This window comes from Vulpes vulpes, chromosome 9, assembly GCF_048418805.1.
Source record: "Vulpes vulpes isolate BD-2025 chromosome 9, VulVul3, whole genome shotgun sequence".
Classification (NCBI taxonomy): domain Eukaryota; kingdom Metazoa; phylum Chordata; class Mammalia; order Carnivora; family Canidae; genus Vulpes; species Vulpes vulpes.
The window spans coordinates 31,799,498-31,823,319 of NC_132788.1; the positions used below are offsets into that span (position 1 = coordinate 31,799,498).

Consider the following 23,822-nt stretch of genomic DNA (forward strand, 5'->3'; position numbering starts at 1 on the left):
CACGCAAACCTCAAGTGTGTCTTTGGACCCATTCTGTTCATTTTCAAGTATGTCAACAAGCAAGAGAGAGAAAGAGAGCCACAGGTGAGCGTACGCGAGAATGTGCACAAGTGCTAGAAGGGGCAGATGGAGAGAGAAACTTCAGCAGACTCCCCACAGAGTGGGAGTCCCCACTGACTCTGAGGTCAGGACCTGAGCCCAAACCGGGAGTCAAAGCATAACAACTGAGCCACCCAGGGGCCCAGGCAGAGACCTCTTCTTGATTGGCTTTGACTTTATTTGAACATGGTAGGAGCCACTATATTGAAAGGGTTAAAGCAGCAGAATGACGATATCAGACTGTTTTTTTTGGAAGTAAAATTTAGTTGCTACGGAGATGGGATGGGCCTGGAGATTTTCAGGTCAGGACGATGGCAATGAAGCTGTGGTGAGGGAAGGAAGGTGATTTTTGTTTTGAGAAAGGGAGTTGGATGCTCAGCCTGCCCTCACCAGCAGGGTGATGTTTCTCAACTTCTTGAAACTCCTCCCCCGTGTTGGTTAAACCTCAGCTCCCTAGAAGCACCCCACTAATCCAACCACAGATTGTTGATGCCAGGCCATCGGGGGTTGAGAGAGGGCTCCAGAGACCTGCACAAGCCCTGACATAACACTTCTTACATATTTGAATATCTTCTCATAAGAAAGGTGATTTTAGTTTTATGTTCATTTGCTATTTGGCAGTTAACCACGTAGAACTTGGTACTGTGTAGTTGGATACCTGGATCTTGAATTGAGGAAAATTAGTAAGTTGTAGGTTGGAGGTAATAGACTTGGGAGTCAGGTTGCCAGATAAAATACAAGGCATCCAGTTTAATTTGAACTTAAGAGAAACTAATTTATTTATTTTTTAGTGGACGTATGAACTGTGCTGTTTTTTTATATTTCCTTTTGTGAAATCTCGTAACTCTGATTGGGGTGTCATCAACATTTAGATAGTAACAGTCTTTGTAACCACTTTATTGAGACATATATCAGACAGTTTACCCATTTCAAGTATATATGCAAGGATGTGAAGTGTATGCACAAAGTGATGCAGCCACCTCCACGATTCTAGAATAATTTCATCTCCTCCCAAAAAACCCCTGTGTCCCTGTCTCATGTAGCTGTCTACTCCTAACCCTTCATCCTCTGACCCTTCCTCACTCCAGCCCTATGCAACCACTAATCTACTTTCTGTTTCTATTTACCTGTTCTGGACAATTGATGTAAATGGAATCCTATGGTGGGTAGATTTGTTTGCGATCGGCTCTTGTCACTTAGCTTAATCCACATGATAACACGTAGCAATACTTCATACCTTTTTATGGCCCAGTAGTATTTACGGATATACCAGCTTTGTTAATCTCTTTATTCAGCTTTGGACATTTGGGTCGTTTCTACCTATTGCCTATGATGAATAATGCTGCTAAGAATCTTCACATAGAGGGGCTGCACCTGGCCTTATGGGCTGAGAAGAAAAGCCAAGGTGATCACAGTAATGAATGCTGTGGAAGAAAACCAGGGGTCTGGCGAGTCTCAGAAGGTGTAGGAGGCCAGCCCTCCTGCAGTGCAGCAGCCCACCGACCCTGCATCCCCCACTGTGGCCACCACACCTGAGCCGGTGGGGTCAGATGCTGGGGACAAGAACACCACCAAAGCAGCCGACGATGAGCCGGAGTACGAGGACGGCCGGGGCTTTGGCATTGGGGAGCTGATGTCTGGTGTGGGGGAAACTTCGGGGCTTCTCCTGGTGGCCAGGCCGTATTGTGTCTTGGTGGATGACGGGCTGGAGCTGAGCAGCTGAAGGCACCTGCTGGGTCATGTGGTTTGGAGATGGCAAGTTCTTGGTGTTGTGTGTTGAGAAGTTGATGCCGCTGAGCTCCTTCTGCAGTGCTTTCCACCAGGTCACCTACAACAAGCAGCCCATGTACCGCAAAGCCATCTATGAAGTCCTGCAGACGCGGGGAGAAGCCAGTAGACGCGCGGGGAAGTTGTTCCCGGCATGCCACGACAGTGATGAGAGTGACACTGCCAAGGCCGTGCAGGTGCAGAACAAACAGATGATCGAGTGGGCTCTCGGAGGGTTCCAGCCTTCTGGTCCCAAGGGCCTGGAGCCACCCGAAGAAGAGAAGAACCCCTACAAAGAAGTTTACACAGACACGTGGGTCGAACCTGAGGCAGCTGCCTATGCACCACCCCCACCAGCCAAAAAGCCCCGAAAGAGCACAACTGCCAAGCTTAAGGTCAAGGAGATCATTGGTGAACGCACAAGAGAGCGGCTGGTGTACGAAGTGCGGCAGAAGTGCCTGAACATCAAGGACATTTGCATCTCTTGTGGGAGCCTCAGCGTTACCCTGAACACCCTCTCTTTGTTGGAGAAATGTGCCAACACTGTAAGAACTGCTTCCTGGAGTGTGCACACCAGCACGATGATGACACCTACCAGTCCTACCACACCATTTGCTGTGGCGGAGGCGGGAGGGCGGGTGGTGGCGCGAGGTGCTCACATGTGTGGGAACAATAACTGCTGCAGGTGCTTTTGTATGGAGTGTGTGGATCTCTTAGTGGGCCCGGGGGCCGCCCAGGCAGCCATCAAGGAGGACCCCTGGAACTGCTACATGTGTGGGCACAAGGGCACCTACGGGCTACTGTGGCGGCGGGACGACTGGCCCTCACGGCTCCAGATGTTCTTCGCCAATAACCATGACCAGGAATTTGACCCTCCGAAGGTTGACCCGCCTGTCCCAGCCGAGAAGAGGAAGCCCATCCGGGTGTTGTCTCTATTTGATGGAATTGCTACAGGGCTTCTGGTGCTGAAGGACTTGGGGATTCAGGTGGATTGCTACATCGTCTCCGAGGTGTGCGAGGACTCTACCACGGTGGGCATGGTATGGCACCAGGGGAAGATCATGTATTTCGGGGATGTTTGCAGGGTCACGCAGAAGCATATCCAGGAGTGGGGCCCGTTCGATCTGGTGATTGGGGGCAGTCCTTGCAATGATCTCTCCGTTGTCAATCCTGCCCGTAAAGGACTCTACAGGGCACTGGCCGGCTCTTCTTTGAGTTCTACCACCTGCTGCATGATGTGTAGCCCAAGGAGGGAGATGACCGCCCCTTCTTCCGGCTCTTTGAGAATGTGGTGGCCATGGGCATTAGTGACAAGAGGGACATCTCGTGATTTCTCGAGTCCAACCCTGTGATGATTAATGCCAAAGAAGTGTCAGCTGCACACAGGGCCCACTACTTCTGGAGGAACCTTCCTGATATGAACAGGAGCCATTGGCATCCACTGTGAATGATAAGCTGGAGCTGCAGGAGTGTCTGGAGCACGGCAGGATAGCCAAGTTCAGCAAAGTGAGGACCATTACTACTAGGTCGAACTCCATAAAGCAGGGCAAAGACCAGCATTTCCCCGTCTTCATGAATGAGAAAGAGGACATCTTAGGGTGCACTGAAATGGAAAGGTGTTTGGCTTCCCTGTCCACTATATCGATGTCTCCAAAATGAGCCGCTTGGCGACTCAGAGACTGCTGGGCTGGTCGTGGAGCATGCTGGTCATCAGCCACCTCTTCGCTCCGCTGAAGGAATATTTTGCTTGTGTGTAAGGGACATGAGGGCAGACTGAGGTAGTGACACAAAGTTAAACAAACAAACAAAAAAAAACCACAAAACACAACAACATAAGGATGGAGAGAAGTATCCGCACCCAGAAGAGAAAAAGGAAATTTAAAATAAAAACCAGAGGCGGCAGAAGTACCAGAGGGCTTTGCCTTGCACAAAGGGTTGGACGTCATCTCCTGATTTTTCAGTGTTGATTTTCAGTCCTATTTAAAAACGAAACCAAGTTCCCTCCCATCTCCCCCCCCCCCTTTTTTTTGGTCAAACCTTTTGTTTTCTACTCTTTTCAGAGGGGTTTTCTGTTCATTTGAGTTTTTGTTTCTTGCTGTGATTGAAATAAGAGGGTTTATTGCAGCAAAAACCAGTAACAAGAAATAATAACAATACCTTGCAGAGGAAGGACAGGAGGGAAAAAAAAGGAAATTCTACAGAAATCTATATATTGGAGGTTTTTTTTCTAACTATATATCTTTTTTTTGTTGTCTTTAGCCTGATCAGATAGGAGCACAAGCAGGGGGCGGAAAATAGTGACGCTCAGTGGCAGAATTTCCTTCCAGCCGCCGAGCTGTCTTGCCAGGACTATTCCTGGTCATGCAGAACAGAGCCCAACGAGCAGCAGGGAGACAGATCACACAAGACCCTTTTATACAGTATTTCAGGTGCCTACCACACAGGAAACCTTGAAGAAGATCAGTTTCTAGAAGCCACTGTTACCTCTACCAGTTTACATATATATGACAGATATGAGATATATATATATATAAAGGTACTGTTAACTACTGTACAACCTGACTTCATAATGGTGCTTTAAAACAGCGAGATGAGTAAAAACATCAGCTTCCACGTTGCCTTATGTGCAAACGGTTTTAACTTGGATGGAGAAGGGAGGCAGCTTGAAGGTGAATCGTTGCCATGGTGGGCTTTCCCCCTGGTGTTTAACAGGTGAAGGAGGAGAATTTGGGACCCACGTACTCCCACTTCTCCCTGCCAAAAACGGGTGAGAGGTGAGACGGGGTGGGTCAGACCATGGAGGGCTGAGAGTGGGATTCATCCAGGCTCACGCAATAACCTTTCGATTTTTTTTTTCCAAAAAAAGGAGACTCCCTCGGCAAGATGGCAGGATAAAGGGGTCTTCATTCCCAATTTCTCACATTAGCCGATTCAAGGGCTCCTTGTGGTGGGATCAGAAATTACCCAGAGTGTGGGAAAGTGACTGTTAAAACCTGACCTGGAGGAAAAAAAAAAAAAAAGAAGAATCTTCACATACAGGTATTTATGTGGGCATATTTTCATTTTTCGGGGCTACATACGTAGGAGTGGAATTGCTGGGTTAAATGCTAAGTCTGTGTTTAACATTTAGAAGAACCAGCAGTTTCCCAAGGTGGCTCCACTATTTTGTATTCTCACCAGCAGTGTGTGAGCCTTCTGATTTCTGTATGCTTGCCAACCCTATTTTTTTTAAAAAAGATTTTATGTATTTGAGAGAGCAAGAGAGCAAGCAGGGAGGGTGGGCAGTGGTGAGGGGGAGGGGCAGAGAGGAAATCTCAAGCTGACTCCTTGTGAACGCAGACCCTGATTTGGGGCTCAATCTCACACGACCCTGATACCATGACTTGAGTCAAAAATCAAGAGTCGTCTGTTTAACCAACTGAGCCACTGAAGTGCCCCACGAACAATTGTTTTAGCTAACACTTGCTTTTATTTGACTTGTTTATTCTCACCTTTCTAGAAGGTGGGATTTGATACCTCCTTGTTGCTGTGGTTTGCATTTCCCTGATGACTGATGAAGTTCAATATCTTTTTGTGTGTTTATTGGCTATTTTTGTATCATCTTTGCAGAAATGTCTATTTGGATTCTTTGCACAGTTTTTTTTTTCTCATTAGATACCTTTGAAATAGTAGACTTCTTTTTAGAACAGTCTTAGATTTACAGAAGTGTCTTTTCCATTTTTTGCCTATTTTTAACGGAGTTGTGTTTTTCCCTCATCATTGAGTATTAACAGTTGTCTTTTTTGGATACGTGTCTTTTATTAGATACGTGTTCTGCAAATGTTTTTTTTCCAGTCTGTGGCTTGTTTCTTCATTCTCTGAACGGTTTCTTTCACAAAACAAAAGTTTTTAATTTTAATAATGTCCAACCTCACAATTTCTCTTTCATACATTGGGCTTTTGGAATTGCATGGAAAAACTCATTGCCATGCTCAAAGTCACCCAGATTTTCTCCTCCATTGTCTTCTAGGAATTGTACAGATTTGTCTTTATATTTAGTTCTGTGATCTAATTTGAGTTCATTTTTGTGAAAAGGGATAAGTTCTATGCCTAGATTCAAAGGTTTCTGCATGTGAATATCCAGTTGTCTAGCATCAGTATTTGAAAAGACTGGCCTTTCTTCACTGAATCGTCTTTGCTCCTCTGCCAAAGACCAGTTGATTGTATTTGTGTGAGTTTTATTCTGGGCTCTGTTATGTTCTACAGATCTGTTTATCTGTTCTTTGACCAGTACTGCTGTGTCTATATTACTGAAGCTTTATAGGAAATCTTGAAATTGGTTGGTGTCAGTCCTTTGACTTTGTTTTTCTCAATATTGTGTCAGCTATTCTGGTTTTTTTGCCTACTCATATAAAATTGAGATTGAGTTTGTCATATATACGTGATAACCTGCTAGGATTTGGGTTGGGGTTGTGTTGTATATATAAATCAAGTTGGGAAGAACTGACATCTTAATCATATTATGTATTCTTGTCCGTAAACATGGAATTTATTTATGGAGATCATCTTTGATTTCTTTCAACTGAGTTTTTAAAAATATTTATTCATGAGAGAGACAGCACACACACACACACACACAGAGAGAGAGAGAGAGAGAGAGAGACAGAGACAGAGAGACACAGGCAGAGGGAGACGTGCGACTTGATCCCGGGTCTTGAGGATCAGACCCTGGGCTGAAGGCAGCGCTAAACCACTGAGCCACCCGGGCTCCTTATCATCTGAGGTTTATAGAGTTGAGATTCTGTACACTTTTTGTTAGGTTTATACCTGGGTTTTGTTTTGGGCACTAATGTAAATGGTATTTTGTTTTGAATTTCAAATTCCCATTGTTCAATGGCAGTGTGAACAGTGCTGTCTTGGGCAGACCCACCATGCTGATAGCTCTCTGTGGCCTGAAGCCTTCTGGAGCACAGGTCCCTCTCATACTCTTTCTTTTTGCCTGGTCACACCCTTAAGTACACCCATGAATGTCCCTCATCTGCTCTAGAGATAGGATTATGATTTTCAAGCATTTCCTCCTGGGTGGGCTCCCAGTAGTTACCTGCCAGCTTCTTGGGCCCCAAAACAGGTCTTACTGGAGGTGGGGTTGTGGAGATCTACTAATCTTTCAGCCTACCAAGACACACTTCTGTCCATAAGTCCCCATAAGGAGCCATTTCTCATCAAGCTGGTCTTGTCAGCCTTTTTCTCCTCTCTTTCATAGAACACAGGTATATAGGAAAGTAATTGATATTTGTACATGAAGTTTGCATCCTGAATCATTGCTATAATCACTTACTAGTTCCCAGAGTTTTTTTTGTTGTTTCTTTAGGATTTTCTACATACATAGTCATGTTGTCTGTGAACAAAGGCAGTTTTACCTCTTCCTTCCCCATATGTAAAGCTTTTCTTTTTCCGTCGTAGGTGATTAGCTAGGATTTCTTCTTAAATACTGAATATTTACTAGTGGTAAGAGGGGAACATCCTTGCCTTGTTACTGATCTTAGAGGGAAAGAATCTAGTTTTTCACCATTAAGTAGGTTTGCTCTAGGTATTTTATACATACTGTTTATCAAGTTGAGGAAGTCCCCTCTATTCCCAGTTTGGTGATAACTTATCATGAATACATGTTGGATTTTTCTTAATAATTGTTTTGCATCTGTTGATACGATCAAATAGATATTTTTTATCTTGTTGGAGTGATTGTTTACACTAATACTTCTGCATATTATACCAGGCTGTGCATTCCTGGAAAAAAAAAACACTGTTTTTGGTATAGCATCCATATTAGGAAGTACAGCCTCTGTTTTATTTTCTCTGAAAGAGTTTGAGAATTGGTATAATTTTTTTTTCTTATTTTTGCCAGTGAAGCCATCAGGGCTCAGTGCTTGCTGTTTAGGAAGGTTACTAATTATTGATTTAATTTCTCTTTTAGGTATAGGCCTATTTAGATCACTTGTCTCTCTTTGTGTAGGAGTTTTTGTTACTTGTGTCTTTTATGGAATTGGTGCATGTCATGTAAGTCCTCAAATTTGAGGGCATAGGATTATTGTTACCTTTAATTTTTAATCTCCATGGGATCCATAGCGACGACTCTTCTTTCATTTCTGATACTAGTAATTTGTCTCTTTTCTCATTTTTTCTTGGCTAGCCTGGCTGTAGGTTTACCAATTTTATGAATCATTTTAAAGAACCAGCTTTTGGTTTTGTTGTTTTTTCCCAATTGTTTTCCTCTCTCTCTCTCTCTCTCTTCCTCTATCTCTCTCTCTCTTCCTTCCTTCCTTCCTTCCTTTCTTCCTTTTCTTCCTTTTCTTCCTTTTCTTCCTTTTCTTCCTTTCCTCTTGATTTTATGTATTTATTCATGAGAGACACAGAGAGTAAGAGGCAGAGACATAGGCAGAGAGAGAAGCAGGCTCCATGCAGGGAGCTGGATGTGGGACTGGATCCCAGGAATCCAAGATATCGTGCACCCGACTCCTGAGCCATCTGGGTGTCTTGGTGTCTCTTTCCTTCCTTCCTTCCTTCCTTCCTTCCTTCCTTCCTTCCTTCCTTCCTTCCTTCCTTTCCTTCTCTCTCTCTCTCTCTCTCTCTTTCTCTCTTCTCTCTCTTTCTCTCTCTCTCTCTCTTTCTTTCTCTCTCTTTCTCTCTCTCCCTCTCTCTCTCCCTCTCCTTTCTCTTTCTTTCTCTTCTTTTCTCCCCTTCCCTTCCCCCTTCACTCTCAGAAAGAGAGAGAGAATGAGCAGAGGAGGAGGAGAGGAAGAGAGAGAAAGAGAGAGAATCTCAAGCAGACTCACCTGCTGAGTGTAGAGCCTGACTCAGGGCTCAATCTTATGACCCTGAGATTATGACCTGAGCCAAATCCAAGAGTCAGATGCTTATCCGATTGAGCCACCTAGGTGCCATGTTTGCCTGTTTCAATTCCACAGATTTCTATTGTATTCTTCCTTTTCTTCTCCTGGCTCTTCTTGCTCTTGTTTCCTAAGGTAGAAGCTTAAGTTACTGATTTTAGTTCTCTCTCTCTCTTTTTTTAACATATGCCTTTAACGCTGAAATTTTCCTCTAACCACTCCTTTGCAGCATTCCACAGATTTGGATAAGTTGTATTTTCATTTAGTTCAGAATATTTAAAAACTTCTCTCAATACCTCAGCTTGAACTCATTTATTTAATTTCCAAATGTATAGAGATTCTCCTGCTGTATTTCTCTTGCTGACTTAACTCCATGTGGTCTAAGCTAATGGTGTGTGATTTCCATTCTTTTAGATAGTTACGGTGTGTTTTATGGCCCAGGATGTGGTCTGTCTGGTTCTGTGTGAGTTTGCGAAGACTGTGTGTACTGCTATGTTAGATGAAGTGTTAGAACAGTTGGTGCTGTTGTGTTCAACTGTATCCGCACTGATTTTCTGCCTAGTGGTCTGTCAATTATTGCGTAGAAGGCTATAGAAGTTTCTAAGGGTGCTAGTGTGTTTATCCATGACTCCTTGGATGTTATCAGTTCTGCCTCACGTATTTTGACCCTCTCCTGTTAGGCACATACCTACACAGTAAGGAGTGTTCTGTGTTCTCAGAGAATTGATCCCCTTTTCACTATGTAATACCTTCTTTTATCCCTGAGTATTCTCCTCATTCTGCCATTGCCTTGTCTGAAATTGATATGGGTTCTTCAGCTTTCTTTGGGGTGGTGTAGGCCTGGTTTCTTTCTCCCTTCCTTTACTTCTCTTCTACCTGTGTGCTTACATTTAAAGTAGGTATCTTGTAGACAGCATATAGTTGGATCTTCTTTTTATCTGCTCTCGCAGTCTCTGGTTTGATTGCTTGCTTGATTTTATGTATTTAGTCATGAAAGACACAGAAGGAGAGGCAGAGACCTAGGCAGAGGGGAATCAAGCTCCCCACTTAGCAGGGGGCCTGATGCAGGACTCGATCCCAAAACCCCAGGATTACGACCTGAGCGGAAGGCAGATGTTCAACCACTGAGCCAGCCAGGCACTTCCAGTCTCTTGTTTTAATTGGCATATTTAGACCATCCACATTTTAGGTAATTGTTGATGTAGTTGGGTTAATATTCACCATGTTTGCAACTGATTTCCACTCACTACAGTTGTTCTTTTTTATACTTTTTATCACCTCTTTCTCTTCCATCTCTGCTTTTAGTTTAACATTTTATGGGATTCCATTCTTTCTTAGCATATCCATATACTTTTTTCTTTTTAAAGATTTTAGTTTTGAGAGAGAAAGAGAGAGAAGGAGCAGGGTGAGGGGCAGAGAGAGAAAGAAATTTAGACTTCCCACTGAGCCCAATGCAGGGCTCTATTGCAGGATGTAGGGGTCATGACGTGAGCTGAAGGTAGATGCTTGAACCAACCGAGCCCCCAGACAACCCTGTCCTTAGTCTTCTTTAAAAGAATTTTTTTTGTGCTTGCCCTACAGTTTGTTATATTCATTTATAACTAATCCAGGTCCACTCTGAAATAACATTACGCTTTGTAATGCAGGTAGTGCAGGTGCCTTATAGGAGAATATATTCAATTCCTTTTTTCCCCATCCTTTATAACATTGCTTTAATTGATTTCACTTCCTCATATTCCTTAAGAACTCAGCACGCTTCTTTTAATACTTTTTGCCAGACAAGTCTGCTGAGCAGTAAATTCCTTGGGTTTGAGTGTTTTGTTTTTATTTCTTTTCACTTTTGAAGTACAATTTCACCAGCTACAGAATTCTTAGGTGGTGGGTTTTTCTTTTTAACCTTTTTTACCCGCACCCTCTCTGTTCTTGCTTGCATGATCTCTGATGAGGTGTCTGATGTATTTCTTATCCTTGTCCTCTGTAGATAAGGTGCTTTTTTCTCCCCTCTGGGTCTTTTCAGTATCTTCATCCTCGGTTTTTGCTGTTTAGGTATTAGTGCAAGATGTAGATCTTTTTGGCATTTATTCTGTTTGGTGTTCTCTGAGCTTCCTGGGTATGTGGTCTGGTGTTTTGTCATTAATATTGGAGAATTTTCAGCTATTATTACTTTGAATATTTCTTCTCCTTCCTCTCTTTGTTCTCCTTCTGGTGTTTTAAAACATCCTGTGTTTGCTACACTTTTTGTATTGTTCCACAGTTATTGGATATTTTTTTCCTTTTTGCATTTCACTTTTGGGAATTCCCATGAACATATTTTTGATCTTACTGATTTTTCCCTTGGCCACGTCCAATCCACTGATAAGCACATCAAAGGCAGCCTTCATTTCTGTTACACTGTTCTTGGTTTCTCTCATTTCACCTTAATTCTTTCTGAGTTTCCATCTCTCATTAGCATATTAATCCACTAAGGCATTAGCATATTCATCATACTTATTTTAATCTCAGTATTTCTCCTGCTTCCATAAGTCTGTGTCATATCTGAGTCTGATTCTTATGATTGCTTTATCTCTTCAAACTGTGTTTCTTTCTTATCATGTCTTGTAATTATTTTTGTTGAAAGTTGGACATAATTATTGGGTAATAGGAACTGATATAATCCAGCTTTTAGTGTGAGCTTTTATGTTAAGCCAGCTAGAGGTTAGGTTGTGTTGAATGTTTGCTATAGGTGTCAGTGTCGGAGGCTTCAGAAACCTTCACGTCTCTCCCGTTCCCTGCCTCCTTCTCTGGCTCTTTAAGGAACTCTCTTGAGGTCTTTGATGTGCATCTCTCAGCTATGAGCACTGTGGTTTCACTGGCGCCCCGCCCCATTGGTGGGTAGTTGTTCTGTGATCTTGATGGTTAAGTGTCCGTTATTTAGTGGGCCTGAGTCTTGGGCTCTGCTGACTCCTATAAGCATTTCTTAGCCTCCTTTTTTCCCCTTCCTTCCTTAGTTGGGTCAGGAAGGCTAGCAGGGGCTGGAGTTAACCTCACTGCTCTTTCCCCAGGTCCAATAGGGCTCTATTTAAAGCTGCTTCTCTCAGAGGGCAGGCCTCGGTTATGGAAAAAGCTCTTATGTATTTCAAAATGGTTGTTTCTCTATTCTCCTATTGCAAACCCAAGGGGATTTTTCTCCCGTCTTCACTATGAGAATTTGGTGCGAGGAACGTGCAGGGGCCTCCTCTAGGACTGGGGCTCAGGAGGTTTTTGACTCTCAGACTTCCACATTCAGTCCCCATCAATTTATCAGAGTTACCATTTTTGTTTTCCTACAAGCTTCTGGCTTCACCGGCTTCTGCTTTACTAAGCTGATCTTGGCCATGAATCTCTCTATTCCTCTGTTTTTTCTGATTTCCGAGTGGCAGTTTGCTCTGTGACTTTCATTCTCCCTAATGATCTAGCTGAAACCAAAAGTCTCCCTTTACCTACTTTTATCATTTGGTTCTTTTTTTTTTTTTTTTTTTAAGATTTATTTATTTATTTATTTATGATAGCCACACACACACACACACACACACACACACACACACAGAGAGAGAGAGAGAGAGGCAGAGACACAGGAGGAGGGAGAAGCAGGTTCCATGCCCGGAGCCCAATGTGGGACTCGATCCTGGGACTCCAGGATTGCGCCCTGGGCCAAAGGCAGGCACCAAACCGCTGAGCCACCCAGGGATCCCCTTATCATTTGGTTCTTATTTTTATTGCTGATTCATAAAGAGTTGTGTATTTTGAATACCAACTCCCTGCCAAATTATATTTGTAATTGGAAATACTCAGTTTCTCCTTTGGAAAAGATAGCCTGGAATCTTGTTTTTAATGAAACACATGAAGCTGTGGACAGGGTAGTTGACCAGTGGGAGGAAGATACGATGGATAATTAGTTTATTTTAAATCTCGATATTCATGTGAATTTGTGAAGATTTTAATACTTGTGATTTAGGTAGAATTTTAAAAGTGGAAGTCTTCTTTGAGTCTACAAGTAAGTCTTGAACAGATGCTCAGAAGGTAACCTGTTAACAAGAATATATTTATATTTATATTTCCAAGCTGGAAACATTAGAAAATGAAAGACCAAGTTGAAGTTTATGTGTGATCTTCATCTTTCAGTAATTCCAATTTTCTTACTAATTAGCACCATGAGTCTTGCTTGGAAAGGAGTTATTTCCAAGATAATTGATACAGTCAAGCTATTAAAGAGTGAGAGAGAGAGAGAGAGAGAGAGAAAGAGAGAGAGATCATGTTTTGAGCAGTGGTTTTATAAACTTATTTTCTGTGCAAGCCTTTGGTTTCCTCTTTTATTTGAATCTAGACACAACGAGAAGCAAAGTAGTGGCGGAGGGAAGGTGAGATTTACATTAGTGGTAAGTCAGATTCAAGGCTGAAAGAATATTTTATGATTCTTGGGGGGTACAGGGCTTGTTAGAAACAAATTGTACTGTTCGAGAGGGGAGAGGTGGTGTTAGGTTCAGAGAGTAACCCCGTGCAGGTGGTTATGTTACTTGCCTCTGCAGTCCTATTTGCCTTGGTGGGAGGAAAGGGAAAAGATAGCCAGATGTTGCGAATGATCCATGGCCACCTGGTCTGACAGAGTGGAGACCTGGGCATCAGCAGCTGGTAATGCTCCTTTGCCAATCCAAGGTAATTGTTCAGCCAGCTCTGTAGGAAGAAGCAGACAATGTTATTTCTTACATTATAGTTTACATTTTTTTCCGGCACAGGAACAGGTAAAGTCTGCTGAAGATAGGAATTCCTGAGACCCTGAGTGAACAGTTGCCTTTGTAATTCACACTCTCAAGACAGAGGCCATATGTAGCCCTTCTTAAAGATCTGCGTGGGACTGGGGCTGAGTGATTAGGAGCCAGGTTGTCATTGGAAACGCTCAGTTTCTCTTCTTACTGATGTCCCGAAATGGTTGCTTGATGGGGCTGTCTCCTACTGAGGTAGTCTGTGTTCAGCGTAACGCATCAGCTACCTTCTGAAAGTTAGTGTGAGATTTAAGTGGTATTCAACTATGCTTCGTTGCAGAACAGTCACCTTATGTTTGGATTGATTCCTAATTTAGTAACAGGGAGTCTGTTTGCTCTACAAAAATGCACGTGGGATATTTCCTCCCGAGCATCACGTAAGAGCAGGTAGTTGATTGCCTGGAATGAGTGGAGGCAGGAAGGCAGTTCGCACTTCCCTTGCGGAGGTGATTCCTGCTCTTCTCCATCTCCAGAGACTAGGAATTCTAGTAGGGAAATATCCAGCTCCTGAGCTATTCTGCCTAACAGTGGGTTTGTTGGGGCACAAAGATGTGTGTCTTCCACTGTATTCGGCTTTGCCAAATCATCCTACAGGTGATTGTACGTGACCGGAAGTGACTGGCTTGCCGAGCCGCGTGTTGGCATTAGCAGTACCCCACTTCATCTCCCCTTATCACCTCAGTCTCTGGACTGTGTGGTTTTCGGAACCCTTGCTTTATTGCCAGGGCAGGCGGTAGTTCATGTCCTGTTGCCGGGAAGGTGTTTGGCCATGAGCGTGGGCCTGACATTCTGAATTGGTTCTCGGGGTACATTGACCATAATTCATTGTGGACCCAGATGGAAAAAGGGAGTGGCCTATTCCTCAGGGCCGAGATGGAACAGGATGTGGCGGTTGTGCAGAGGCTAGGTCCACGCTTCTCTGAGTTGTGTGAAAAGGGCTAGAGAAACACAAGTTCTGTTGGAAGAAAAGTCAAGGTTGGGGTAGAATCTCACAGGGTCGATTTTTTTTCTTAAAACAGTTTATTTATTTATGAGAGAGAGAGAGAGAGACATAGAATGAGCAGGTAAGAAGTGGCAGAGGGGGAGAGAGAGAAGGCAACTCCCTGCTGAGCACCTGATGTGGGGCTCCTCCCCAGGGCTCTGAGATCATGACCTGAGCTGAAAGCAGATGCTTAACTCCCTGAGCCCCCTGGACACCCCTCATAGGATGGATTGAAACCTTTTATGGGCTGACTTGGAGACATCACCACCATATTCACAGTATGTCAGGAATATGTGTCCCAAAACCTGGGATAGAATTACAAGTGAACTTTTGGCACCAACTCCATTTGATTTGGGTGGAGGAAGGACTGAGTAGTACTCCTTGAAGTTTAGTTTGGTACCTTAGGCACTCAGCTACCACTCATTGAATGAGTGAAGGCACCTCTAGAAGGAGAGACTCTAGTGTGTGGCTCAAGGCACTAAAGGTAATTTCTAGAGGGAGGGATCCTGTAACCTCCAGGACACCTTTCATTATTCATCCAGGTCAAGTTGGGACCTTTCGCTGCCTCTTTTCTCTTTCCTTTTGTTCCTTTTTCTTTCATTCTTGAGGTCATTTCATTGTCATTGTGTTTGTCTAGTCACCTCTCTTGGAGTGCCTTAGCTATGGTCGATTGGGTGTAGTAAGGAGTATTCCGTGTGTGCAGACCCCCGGGCTCTCCATTCTGGTGCACACACATCTGCAGTGGTAGTTCAGGGCTGGGGCTGTGGAGCTACATTGCTTGGACTTGGATTCTGGCTGTGCCAAGAATATCATGCCAGCAGTGTGATGATAATACCTCATTGCCTGACCTCGTGGCACCTCTTGTTCCTTATATGTGAATGATGATAATAGTGGTAGCTACCTTGCATGCTAGAAGTGAAATCATAGGCTTTTGTGTGTATAACCTAAAATTTCTTTCAGACGATTCACTTGGAATCAAAAAAGAATTTTGTATATTGTAAGCATCCATCCATCCTGCCACATACTGTCTGATATTTGCTGTTCACAGAGACATATAAGGTTATGTTACTTATGGTCATGTGACTTGTTAGTCAATGAAATGTGAACAGAAGCGAAGTGTGTCACTGCAAGGGAGACGTTTTTGAGGGCCAGCGCACTGTTTGCTACATTTATCCACCCGTGCACTCCCCGTTGGTCACAGGTGCTGTTCCAAATGGTAGAAGCTCTCGCACAGGGGCGCAGGAGTGCAGAAATGGGGAGCAGAGTTCCCAGAGGACATGTGTCCACAGAGTAGGAGTGAGATAATCAATCTTCAGTGTCACATGCCACTAACATTTGCGAGTTGTTTATGACCATTGTTCCCCTATTTAATTCTGATGAGTGCCTTCACCATGTTATATTTTAAATCTGTTTTTCTGACAGTATAGCTTAGTGATGTAGAGGGCAAAGCAGTTGTAATTAAGTTTCCATGTAGTTCTTTTTAAGTGGCTGCTATTGGTCTGAGAGTTGCACTGTAAAAAGTTAATATTTATATTCTTGTCAAAACTATGTATCTTTTATTAGGTCTTCCCTGATAGACATGTACTCCTCTCCTAACTGCTGGGGTGAGGCCTGAGAAAGGCTGGCATGAACTAAAAGGTCTCACTGTTTTTTAATGGTTTTTTTTTTTTTTTAAAGATTTTACTTATTTCTTTGTGAGAGAGAGAGAGGCAGAAACACAAGCAGAGGGAGAAGCAGGTTCCACGCAGGGAGCCCGATGTGGGGACTCGACCCCGGGACTCCCAAGATCACGCCCTGGGCCATAGGCAGGCACCAAATCGCTGAGCCACCCAGGGATCCCCAGATCTCACTGTTTGATGTGATTTTTCTGTAGTAATATAATAGCAGGATAGTGTGCCATGTTGGGTCAGACCCTGTCCATTTCGTGTTCTCTCTCAGCACTAATAAGACAGAAGGCCAGTATCTCTGTTACTTTCCGATTCCTTTGTTTTCTTAATGAATTTCATGAGCTTATTTTTACTTAACAAGCAAGGGCTTTCAGTATCAAAGTATAACATGTATGTCGCCCCCTCCCCACCATATCTTCTGATTCATACCTTTTTTAGCCAAAAGAAGTGGCCTGTCATGTATCAAACAGTGTATTCCATATGCAGTTAGCATTTCATTTTTTTTGCAATTAGCATTTCAATTGTAACTTCAGTTTCTTTTGCACATTGCAGGATTTCTTTTCTTTTGTAGTATTGCAGCCACAATTGCTTTTTTTCTCCTTGTCATTTCTGTGTTTAGTTCAGCCAAATGCTAATAAATTAAATGGTCCTCACTGACAACCTTAAGAATAAATTTTAGTTAGAAATTTCATTTAAATTGGTATGTTCCAAATTATACAGAAGACAAAAATTTGAGTGTCACTAGTTAACAAAATTGATATGCATCTTTGGTTTCTAATTTTAATAAATATTTGATAGGTCACTAGCACACTATTGTGTGCTTAGTGAATTTAGAGAATGGACTTTTAAATCTTGTATCCTTCCACTAGATGGTGCGCATTCCTTTAGGAAATCTGAGACTTCCTTCAAGGAACTTGTCAGTTATTCCACTGATGGCTTAAAAATAAAAAAGAAACAAATTCAGGTTAGAGCAATATCAAAAACTTGCGAAATACCCTATGTCATGTAAAGAGCCACAGAACTTTGTGGCAGAGGTATTTATGGGTGAAAATGCACTGTATTTCCAAGGAATCAGTGATTTTATTATAAAGCCCATTTGTATAAAAAGTACTTAACTGCATATCGTACTGTATTCAGTGAAGGGCAGACGATGGCAGAAAGCAGGCATCGTGGTCCTCAGCCATGCAACTCTTGAAATCAGTACTCAGATAATACTTAAATAAGTGTTAAATTACAACCGAGATAAAATCAGGCTATTGCTTCTTAGAGCGTATAATAGGGGGCATGGGTTGGAAGCATTTGCTTACATTCTAGGGATGGCTCATTTAAGAAGTGATTACACAGCTAGTTCAATGAGATTTGAAGGTTGTTTAAGAAAATCAGTCAGGCAAACATGGGTTGAGGCAGGAATTGCACAGTTAGTGTCAGTGTTGGGGGTGGTCTATACACATCTGTTATTGTTGCGTTTATTGCGGTGCGTAGATGCCCTGGGCCTTTTCCATTTGGACACTTGTGTTCTTTAGTTCTTATTTCCTCAGTGATTTTATTCCCTCTGCTCTTTCTGGAAGTTCTTTTAGGTGCAAGTTGATCATTCTGGTTTAGTAGGCCTTATTTTTTTGTTCTTTTCTCAGATTTTGCTTTCTGAGATGGATCCTCAACTTTTATTTTTATTTCTCTATTTAATTTTTAAAGAATTTCCTGCCATAATTTTAATTCAATTATTTTTCTTGTGGGCGGTATGTGGGCTAGAGTGTATCTGTTCCTTTTCCGTAGCATCCCAGTGTTACTTCATGGATACATTACCAAATGTTTTTAAGAATAATTAAAACAAACCAAAGAAATCCCTTATTTATCGATTCCTCACTATGGTTCCATGTGCTTGTCAAAGTCCTAAATCCCGTGTTTAATTCTTCCAGCAACCCTAAGAGTTACATACTAATCTTCATCGCTTCAAAATGGGGATGAAGATTAGAAGAGTAAGGCATGGATTTGACTCCAGTTACACAGCTGGTTAGGTGGTGGAGCTTGCCTTGAACCCCTGTGGTCTGACTCTGGTGGATTCTGTGCTGTTAACCTGAAGCTATTTCTGCTGGTTGATGGCTTCTCAGTAGAGTGGTTTTGTTCTTACTTTAAATCTTGCTTCATCCACAATGTGTATTTACTCTGGAACTTTGTTTCTGTTTGCTTGGTGTTGATTTTGTCAGAGGTCTGTTAACTCTTGGTTATCTGCCTGTATCTGATAGTGAGGTGTTAAAAGGCTGATTGGAAGCTCTTTGTGTCTGGACAGGGCTTGGTGACTGCTGAGCTTCTCTATAGAACAGTGGTTTTCAGATGTTGTGGAAGAGGGGGTGTTGGGGGAAAAGTGATTTTGCAGCGCTTGGGGTCCTCAGGGGCACTGTTACACATCCTATAATGGACAGGACAGGCCCCCCATAACAAATCATCCAGCCTAAAGTGTCAGTAATGCCAAGATTGAGAAAAAACTCCGCTTTTGAGTGAAGGGGTTGAAAAAGCAGTTACTCTTGGTCATGGGAGCAGAGGTTGTGGATTACAGAGTACAGTGGCTTTCTTTCCTGGGGCTCCTTGGGGTCTGCTGTCCCCGGGGCTAAAGGAAAAGAGCCCCTCTCAGTGTTGAGGTGTTCGGCATCCTCCTGCCTGGCATCTCTGAGCCCGGAGCATCACAGTGTTCTCCCGGCCAAATCAGCCGGGAGACTTTCCTACACAGTCTTTCAGCATCTTCTAGTAACTTTCTAGAAATTCATTCTAGAAATTACTTTTCTGCTTGTCTTCTTTCCACAATTACAATTTTTGATGAAGTTATCATGGTACATCTTAGGATGGAGAAAAGATTCATATTTGATATTAATCACTAAACTATTGAAGCCTGTTTTTTAGTGGGATTAGTGTAATTCATCAGCTGCTTATAGTCTCATTTTTAATCACTTCTTATAGTTAGAATTATTCTTTCTCAATTCTTTGAAGTTACTTTGAGATACATTTTTTTTCAAGATTATATTTATTTTCAAATGAGAGATACAGAGCGAGGCAGAGACACAGGCAGAGGGAGAAGCAGGCTCCCTGTGGGGTGTGCGATGCAAGACTTGATCCCAGGACGCCCCGGATCATGACCGAAGCCAAAGGCAGACAGACGCTCAACTACTGAGCCACTCAGGGGCCCGGAAGACTACTTTTCCACACCCCAGAGGCTTTTGCAAAAGTCCCCAAACGCTCAGCCTTCCCACCAACGTCTGAAGGGAAGCCAGCCCAGTTCACAGGGGATCGCAGAGATTTGGGAGGCTTGGGCCTCCTCGCACATATGCTTTGGGCACCCTTGGCCACTGCCCTCTGTGCGCATGCGCAGGAGTGCCAGTTTCTGAGGTGCGCAGGCGCATTGGCGGTTAGCAGCGTTGCTAGGTTACCGTGGTTCTGCGTAGGAAGATTCTAAGTCGTTGGGCTTAGTCCCTGGGACGTTGAGGCGAGGTGCACTTGCCTTGTTGCTGGCGCGGGAGTGTATCGCACTAGAGGCGGTGAAACCTGTGTCACTGAAGCCTGTTGGCTTCGTTCTGCAAAAGAGATTTACAATGTTGTTGGGCGGGGGCCCGCTGAAAGTCCGGCCTCAGAAGGCCAGCTTGCCACCTGTGACTGATTCCGGCCCCAGGTACCACATCGACAGTCAAGATCTTAGAAAAATCCACAAAGCTGCGGTCACGGGGAATGTAAGAAAAGTGGAGCGGGTACTGTATTTCGGTTTAAACGGCTCAAATGAAAGGGACAAGAGGAACAGGTAACAGGGCTTTTGAGGCAGGCGGGCGGGAGGAGGCGGGGCGGGCGGCCGAGGGGCTCATGACATTAAAAGCAAAAATTCTGGAGGTTGATTCAGCCACATAAAAGACCCTTCTGTATCAGAAAGTAATATTAACAAAATAAAAGAGGATGTACTTGCAAAATATTTACAACATATGGTTATCAGAAAGAGAACATATATCTTCGTTTTACAGGGAAGTTATTACAGGAATGAGATAGGGGCCCCTGGATGGCTGAGTCAGTTGGCCTCTTCTGACCTCCTCTCAGGGTCATGATCTCTGGGTCATGGGACTTAGCCCCTGGTGAGGCTCCCTGCTCAGTGGGGAGTCTGCTTTTTCTCTTTCCCCCTCCCTCTGCTGGTGTTCTTAATTTCAAATAAATGAAATAAAATATAAAGTAAAAGGAATAAAATCCCATTTTCCATCTCAAGCTTTGTGAAGATAAGGAATGATGTTACTTATACTACTGCTTAAAATTTAAGTTGTTTTGGACTTTTCGGAGAGTTTGGTGGGTAAGCACCACATTGAAAAATAAGCTTTAGCCATGAAGTTTATTGATGTAAAATATCTTTAGGAAATAATTAGAAATAAGTAATATACAATATGCTGTTCTCAGCACTATTTACAATAGCAGTGTATTAAGAAGTCACTTAATGGCCACTTACTGGCCATAAATAAATGGCAGTGTATCCATAGGCTGGACTCCCATGTGACCACTGAATGTGGCAAAGATAATTGATACACATTCACATGCAAAGCTGTACTTTAGTGGATGATTAAATGAGAGAAAAATTGTTTTGATGATGCAAACACAAAAGCAGACAATGGTTTTGTGTTAGCCAAAAAGATGTGCAAAATATGAAATTAGTTATCTTCGAACATTTGGATTCTAAGTGCATTTTTCATTTTCTTAAATCTGTGATTTCTATAGGAAAGATACATAAAAATTCCAACAAAGATTTATTATCAATGAAGTAATCCAGGAGAACAGTAAGAATATGAATCTTGTGTAGACAAAAAATAGTTTCTACTTACTTACTTTTAAGAGATTTTATTGATTCATTTGAGAGAGAGACCAGGCATACAAGCAGCAGTGAGGGGCAGGGGGACAAGCAGAAACCCCGTGGAACAGGGAGCCTGATGACGTAGGGCTCGATCCCAGGACCCCAGGTCCATGACTTGAGCCGAAGGCATATGCCTAACTGATTGAATCACATAGGTGCCCTCTTTCTATTTAAAAAAAATTTGATGGCCGAGGATTGGTATTTTCTGACAACTTTTAGCCTCTTCAGAAGTAAGGGGAATATTTTTATCCATATTGTAGCTTTTATTATGCATACATTAAATATATACATATGGTTTTATTATGTGCAGCTTTATAACATGTAATAAGTAAATGATTAACAATAATTTCGTTTTAGTTAAATCCTTATGAAAATGAAAAATATAAATATAAATGATATTGTGAAAGCTTATAGAATTTTTGTTGTATCCCTCTTCTGAAAAAAAAATTTAAAAATAGCAAATATAAATTTTTATTGCTATTTCAAAAGTATTAGTTTACTTTACAAAAGTTTTCTTTAAAAGTACTGAACTCTTCTGGTGCCTTGGTGGCTGTTTGTTGAGCATCAGACTCTTGATTTTGGCTCTGGTCAGGATCTTAGGATTGATATTAGGACAGGTTGAGCCCCCTGTCGGGCTCCATGTTCAATGGGGAGGCTGCTTGAGATTGTCTCCCTCTCCGTCTGCCCTTCACCACACTCATGCATTCTCTCTTTCTCAAAGAGATAGATAAATCTTTAAAAACTATTGAGCTCTCCAAATGTATTTATGTATTTTTTCAGTCCATTTATTTCTCAAACAGAACCTGAACACAGGTTATGTAACAGACATAGTCTACTCAGGATCTTTTCTTTTTTTTTTTTTTTAATTAATTAATTTATTTATTTATGATAGGCACACAGTGAGAGAGAGAGAGAGGCAGAGACACAGGCAGAGGGAGAAGCAGGCTCCATGCACCGGGAGCCTGATGTGGGATTCGATCCCGGGTCTCCAGGATCGCGCCCTGGGCCAAAGGCAGGCGCTAAACCGCTGCGCCACCCAGGGATCCCCTACTCAGGATCTTTTCAATCTTAAAAAGACTTCATGTTGTCCTGTATGAGCAAGATGAGAAATTTTATGTACTTAGTTTTTAAAGCTTTGATTCTTAAGTAATATCTCTACTCAACATGGGGCTCGATATTTAAGGACATATGCTCTACTGACTGAGCCAGCCAGGCAATCCTAAGATGAGAGATTTTATTTTATTTTGTAAATGTTAAAAGATGTATTTATTTTAAAAGGAGAGAGAGGGTCATGGGAGAGGGGAGGGACAGAGGGAGAGAGAGGAACCCAAGCAAACTCCACCCTGAGCATGGAGCCTAATGTGGGGCTCCATCTTACGACCTTGAGATCATCCTGAGCCAAAACCAAAAGTTGGACACTCAATCAACTGAGCCACCCGGGTGCCCCTAAGGTGAGAAATTTTAAATGGAAGTGTTAGGACTTAATCTCACGTGAAGCTTTTCCTTGGAACTTCCTGTCAAAGGAAAACATTTCTGAAGATCGGAAATTGTAAAAGATTTCCCAACCCTTTGACATTTCAATAATATTAAATACTAATATTGGTAACTGGAAATACTTGATTTCTATGAATCTAAACATTTTCTATTAATTAAAATGAGCCCCCCCCCCCAAAAAAAAACATAATGAGCTGTTCCCATTTCTTTGAATCCTGAGTTCTTTTGGCTTAAAATTCCTTGAAAATCAAAGTAAGGGTAACTTTAAATAAATTATTTTGTTCTTTTAGTCCTCTATTCCCATAATTCTTTCAACTAAAAATTATTTTAGTTCTTCAACAATATAATTCCAAGCATATGACTAGAAGTGTAACAGACCTGCTGTACATGTCATTATATCATTTAAGGCACACCGTAGATTGTATGATGCCCCACTATTTATGTACCAAGAAGAAATTTGTGTGTGTGTGTGTGTGTGTGTGTGTGTGTGTTTCTTGATACAAAGGTACTTTTATTGACAGAAGAAATTTAAGAAAATGTTAACATTCAAATGGGGAAGAGGGACTCTGAGGAAGTGAATTCCTTAGGAAAGGCTTGTGGGTTTTCTTTTTTTAATGTAAATTTATTTTTTATTGGTGTTCAATTTGCGACCATACAGAATAACACTCAGTGCTCATCACATCAAGTCCCCCCCTGATGCCCATCACCCAGTCACCTCACCCCCCGCCCACATCCCCTTCCACACCCCATAGTTCGTTTCCAAGAATTAGGAGTCTCTCATGTTCTGTCTCCCTTTCTGATATTTCCCAGTCATTTTTTCTCTTTTCCCCTTTATTCCCTTTCCCTATTTTTTATATTCCCCAAATGAATGAGACCATATAATGTTTATCCTTCTCCGATTGACTTACTTCACTCAGCATAATACCCTCCAGTTCCATCCACGTCTACGCAAATAAATGGTGGGTATTTCTCGTGGCTAATGACTGAGCAATATTCCATTGTATACATAAACCACATCTTCTTTATCCATTCATCTTTTAATGGGCACCGAGGCTCGTTCCACAGTTTGGCTATTGTGGACATTGCTATAAACATCGGGGTGCAAGTGTCCCTGTGTTTCATTGCATCTGTATCTTTGAGGTAAATCCCCAGCAGTGTAATTGTTGGCTCATATGGCAGATCTATTTTTAACTCCAAGAAGAAATTTTTAAAAATCATTCCAGTTATAGTTTTAAGACATTTTGAATTAGAAATTGGATTCCAGGGATCCCTGGGTGGCGCAGCGGTTTGGCGCCTGCCTTT

General features: G+C 42.4%; 1 protein-coding gene and 1 pseudogene across 1 annotated transcript in view; both read left to right on the top strand.

Moving 5' to 3' along the window:
- The first annotated feature begins 1,446 nt into the window (after positions 1-1,446).
- LOC140593853 (DNA (cytosine-5)-methyltransferase 3A pseudogene) lies at positions 1,447-3,765 on the top strand (annotated as a pseudogene).
- Positions 3,766-18,114: 14,349 nt separating this feature from the next.
- Positions 18,115-23,822, top strand: part of LOC112912760 (uncharacterized) — a 163,434-nt gene continuing 157,726 nt past the window's right edge. The window contains exons 1-2 of the mRNA XM_072722106.1: positions 18,115-18,135; positions 19,594-19,943. Coding sequence (XP_072578207.1) covers positions 18,115-18,135; positions 19,594-19,943 — 371 coding nt within the window. The remainder of the gene's footprint in view (positions 18,136-19,593; positions 19,944-23,822) is intronic.